Genomic DNA, 4622 nt, shown 5'->3' with positions numbered 1-4622 from the left:
CAGTTTATTTTGTCATATGAGCTTAAATGTCCCTCTGATATCTTTTGCATTTCTTCTTTTTGCAAACGAAAAACAAATCTTTATATTTCGGAATATATACCTTCAGTAGGAATGCTCAATCCATAAAATTGAAGCAAGATTTATTATAGTATTTCCCAAAAAATGCTTTATATTGGTATTACACTAAATTTGTATGTGATGTACTTCAACGAAAAATGTCACATTTAAAAAAAGTAAACACAAACAAATTACATTACTTTCAAAATCATTACGTCATTAACTTATATCTTTAGATCAAAAAATTTCATTGGTGTACATATTAAATTCCTATTTACACCTTCATACGTAGTCGTTTATGACTATTTAAACCTTCATACGCAGCCTTTTACAACTATTCAAACCTTTGCGTAGTCTATAGTACTTCTTTCATCATAGAAAATAAATCAGTTAATTTTTTAAATGTCGGAACTACAGTCTAGATCTCAAATAGCCGTTCTTGGTCTAGGAAGAGTTGGAAAAAGCTCAATACTGCAACAATATTTGAAGGGAAGATTTTCGAGTGCATACAACGAGACAGTTGAAGATATTTATCCTCAACCATATGATATTAATGGAAAGCGAAGATTTGTTGACTTTATTGACACTGCCGGAAACATATATTTCCCTGCAATGCGTAAAATATACATTTCGAAGGCCGGATTCATTCTAGTTTACTCAATCTGCGATAGCAGGTCATTTGAAGAGGTACAAAAACTGTGGAATGAAATAAAGTCTGCGAGGGAAAATAATTTAAGCATACCTGTTGTAATTGTTGGTAATAAACTAGACGAAGAAAATAATAGACAGGTTGAAACCTTTGCTGCATTAGAATGGGCTTACAGGGAGAACCTTGGTGGATGCTTTATAGAGGTTTCTGCCAAAGATAATAACGCAGTCAAAGAAGTTTTTGACATGCTATTGGAACAGTTGGGAAATAGGAGAGCTGAACAACCTGAAACATTCAGAATACGATCTACCAGTTTCACAAGAAAGGAAGATGCATTTGCAGATAAATGTCGCAATAACGGTAAACAGAAAAAGAATAAGAAGATGGTGTCATATGAAAAAGTTCAATGTTCAAGCAAAGGTTTCCAAGATAACGTTTTTGACGATTTTAAGGAATCTACAATTTACCGAGTCCAAAGAAAACAAATGGAACTGTGTAGATCTATGAGCGATAGCGATGCTTTACAAAAACCGAATCGTAGTGGAAGACAGTTTTCACGCAGCATAAGTATGCCCGATGAAAAATCAAAAAGCGGGTACCAGGGATGGAACAGAGTTCATAGACTTATGAAAAAATTGTTTCGACGTTCAGATTCCATGGAAACCGACTCATCACGTGTTCAAAAGACGGAAGGTCACACTGTCATGTTGTTGCATAGTAAATTACCAGAAAATGGAACACGAAGTTAATCTTTAGTCTATGTGATATTTCTGTATTTGAACAATTTTGTTAATCAGTATTATAATGTTTTGAATATTATCATGTAGTTTTGAGTATGCACTGCAATTCGTATTCTTGAATATGTTAATAAAGATATTTATTAAAAACCAGTACATTCTTTCTTTTTATCCAATACCCCGTCAAATCTAGCTAGCATTAATGAACCACCAAGCTTATCCCTTTTTTCGAGGTACATCCTGCTCAATTTTCAATCTCAAACAATCAATATTGCAATGTATTCCAAGTGCTTCACGAAACTTCTTTCTAAGTTATTAACATTAATTTCATTAGCTAGCAAAGCCTGTGTCAGAAATGTTGTGAAATCCTCTCCTCCACGGACAATCAATGTGGCTACCTACAAATTCTAAAAATCTGTAAGAGTAAATAAATTGTTAGTATATTTTTTTCTCTCTTTTTTTCCAACATTATCATGAATTATATGCAATTTTAAAGCAATTAAACAGTTAAACCAGGTTTAAATGTCCTGTATTAAATAAGGAATATGGCAGTTGCTATCAAATAGTTCGTTTCCATGTATGTGTTTCTGTTTACGTTGTTTACGCTTTTCGATAAAGAATCGGCAACGTGTATTGTATATCTCGAGTAATGCAGAGATAGAAAGTAAAATCACAAAAATACTGAACTAAGAGGAAAACCAATTCGGAAATTCCATAATCACATGGCAAAATCAAATAACAAAACGCATCAAAAGCGGATGGACAAGAACTGTCATATTCCTGACTTGGTGCAGGCATTTTCAAAGGTAGGGCTTCTTTTCAGAACAAATACCAATTTGATTTAAACTAAATAATCCTTAAAAAGAAAATGATTAAAATTCTGTATTTATCAATTTCTCATGTGAACCAATTATACTCGTATTCCTCTTCCTAAGCTTGCAAACTTGTTTGTTTATTCCACTGAGACAAATTTCGACGGGAGCTTCTTATGAAGAATTCAAATATTTATGGTTATCCTTTAACTTATCATTCCGCTATAAAAATACATGATGTACTAAATAATAAAGGTTTCTGACATTGTTGAACGCACCTATACCATTGTAAAAGAATCAGCCAATACATTTTTAAAATAAAATCTTCATGGATACCAGGATTGCAATTTTTGTTACTTACATCTTGACTTATCTTTATAAACTGACAATGAGGATAAGTTAGGAACAACACATTGAAACAAATGAAAAGATTTCTGCTTTCAAATTGTGAACTTTTGATTCCTATGTAACGTCTTTATATGGAGTACATATACCAATAGGGATACGATAATTCACAGCTTGCGTGTATTATCGTGTTTTCTTGATAGTGGGTTGATGTATAGAAAGAAGTTATCAAAACATGATCGAGAGTTCCAAGTGGTGAATTTGAATTTGCTCTCCGGATTTCAGCGGATACTCCGAGTTTGTTGACAGTTATTGAATACTAGTTTCTATTTTACAGATGGTATGCCCAATTAGAAGCACCAATCATTTATCTCCTCTCGAATAATATTAATCACCATATTTTAATAACACAAGTAAAACATTGTGTGTTTTGTAAGGAAAAAAACATGATATTCTTTTATCATGTCAAAGAAATGTGTCTTACATGATTTTCATTTATTAATGCATGTATTCATTTAATCGCTTGAACAAGAAAGTTTGAGGAATCAAAATTTATGATAGAAAGCATACATTTTCTTAAATATGATTTTATCAATTTCAAATCTTCTTTTGAATGTCGAAACTATGACTTCATGTAGACACATAAAAAATCATCCAAAAATTAAATACAAAACAAAGAAAACAGTACTTGACAAGCTGACATGAAACACACAATTCGACACTATAGAATTGGGTGCTGCCTATTATAGAAGACTTCATGCATTAATCTCACTAACAGTTTACCAAGAAAAAATCTCATTCCATATCAAAAACAACCATTAAGAAAGATAGAAGTAACGCTTTGCTTCTAAAATCTTGTTGAATAGAAGAAGAAGAAAAAGTTGATCTTTTGATCAACAAAGGTATATTAAGGAGGGAAGAAAGATACTAAAGAGACAGACAAACTCATAGACGGAAATTGAACTAAAGCTGTTTCTTAAGGGTATGAATGTTAACTTAATGGATATGTCAATGAAGAAAAAACAGATATATTTAAGATTTTACGCGCTACACAACCATATAAAAAATGAATGAATTTATTCCTATGAAAAATAACACTTTGTAAGGAAGGTTTATTCAAAGCGGTTCCTGAATTCACATTCGTGAGGGCCGCTCAAGTACAAAATATGTTACAGACAAACAAAGATGAATACTTAATTGACAATGTAAGAAGAAATGAAAGGCAAACATAATCTAAAAGAAAAGGTAAATTTATTATATGTAACATTTGTCTTTTATAAATTTAGAATCGCATGTTTGAAATCATGTCTGTAATGAATCAAATGACTACTGATCTGATACTCTTGTGGATAACAGTCTCTCAGAAGTGGTATCAACTAAATTCTTAAAATGAAAAAAGTTTCTGAAAAGAAAAAAATATATTACAACGTAATATGAAGGAGTTTACGTGAAACAGTTGAAAGAAATACGTTCAACGTTTATAAGTTAACGGAAACAACCTGGTTTTTGAATATTTGAAATATCTGCATGTCAGCGTGAAAAAGGATATTTATGAAATAAATAAAAGGTGTTAGAAAACAGAAATAAAGATTTACGTGTCTACAAATCGGGAATGCGTAGATAGAAAAAGAGTAATGCCGTCTTTTGCTCATGACGCAGTGTCAATAATACAACCTTTTGTTGTTTTTAAACACTATCTGTTATATGCAAACTTAAAGATCCTTGGACGTTATTGTTTTTACTTTGGTAGCTTCATCTTTGTGTAGTGATGTTTAAGTGTCATTTTAAAAGAAAATCAACTTTCTGAATTATTATTTTGTTATGCTCTGCACATTGTGTTTTATGCTTCTGGCTGATTCAGCACCTTTGATGTGGTGTCTGATTTTTAAATGAAACGCGAGACTGGCGATCCAAGTCATAAGCTTAGAATCTTTGACGAGTAGTAAAATTTAATCGATGATAATTGACGCGTTCTTTATTGATAAATATATCAAACAAGTATGGAAACTTAACTAAACAAGA

General features: G+C 31.7%; 1 protein-coding gene across 1 annotated transcript; it reads left to right on the top strand.

Annotated features, from left to right (window-relative positions):
• The first annotated feature begins 419 nt into the window (after positions 1–419).
• Positions 420–1455, top strand: LOC134682022 (ras-related protein Rap-2a-like). Its single transcript, XM_063541658.1, has one exon. It carries the CDS (start codon positions 460–462, stop codon positions 1453–1455), a length of 996 nt encoding a protein of 331 aa, XP_063397728.1. The 5' UTR covers positions 420–459.
• Positions 1456–4622: the final 3167 nt, after the last annotated feature.

This window comes from Mytilus trossulus, chromosome 1 (genome assembly GCF_036588685.1).
Source record: "Mytilus trossulus isolate FHL-02 chromosome 1, PNRI_Mtr1.1.1.hap1, whole genome shotgun sequence".
In the NCBI taxonomy this organism is placed as follows: domain Eukaryota; kingdom Metazoa; phylum Mollusca; class Bivalvia; order Mytilida; family Mytilidae; genus Mytilus; species Mytilus trossulus.
This window is presented reverse-complemented; position numbering and strand designations above follow the sequence as displayed.

Bases quoted from the DNA above. Each gene is read 5' to 3' on its own strand.
- LOC134682022 (XM_063541658.1), top strand. From the start codon at position 460: ATGTCGGAACTACAGTCTAGATCTCAAATAGCCGTTCTTGGTCTAGGA.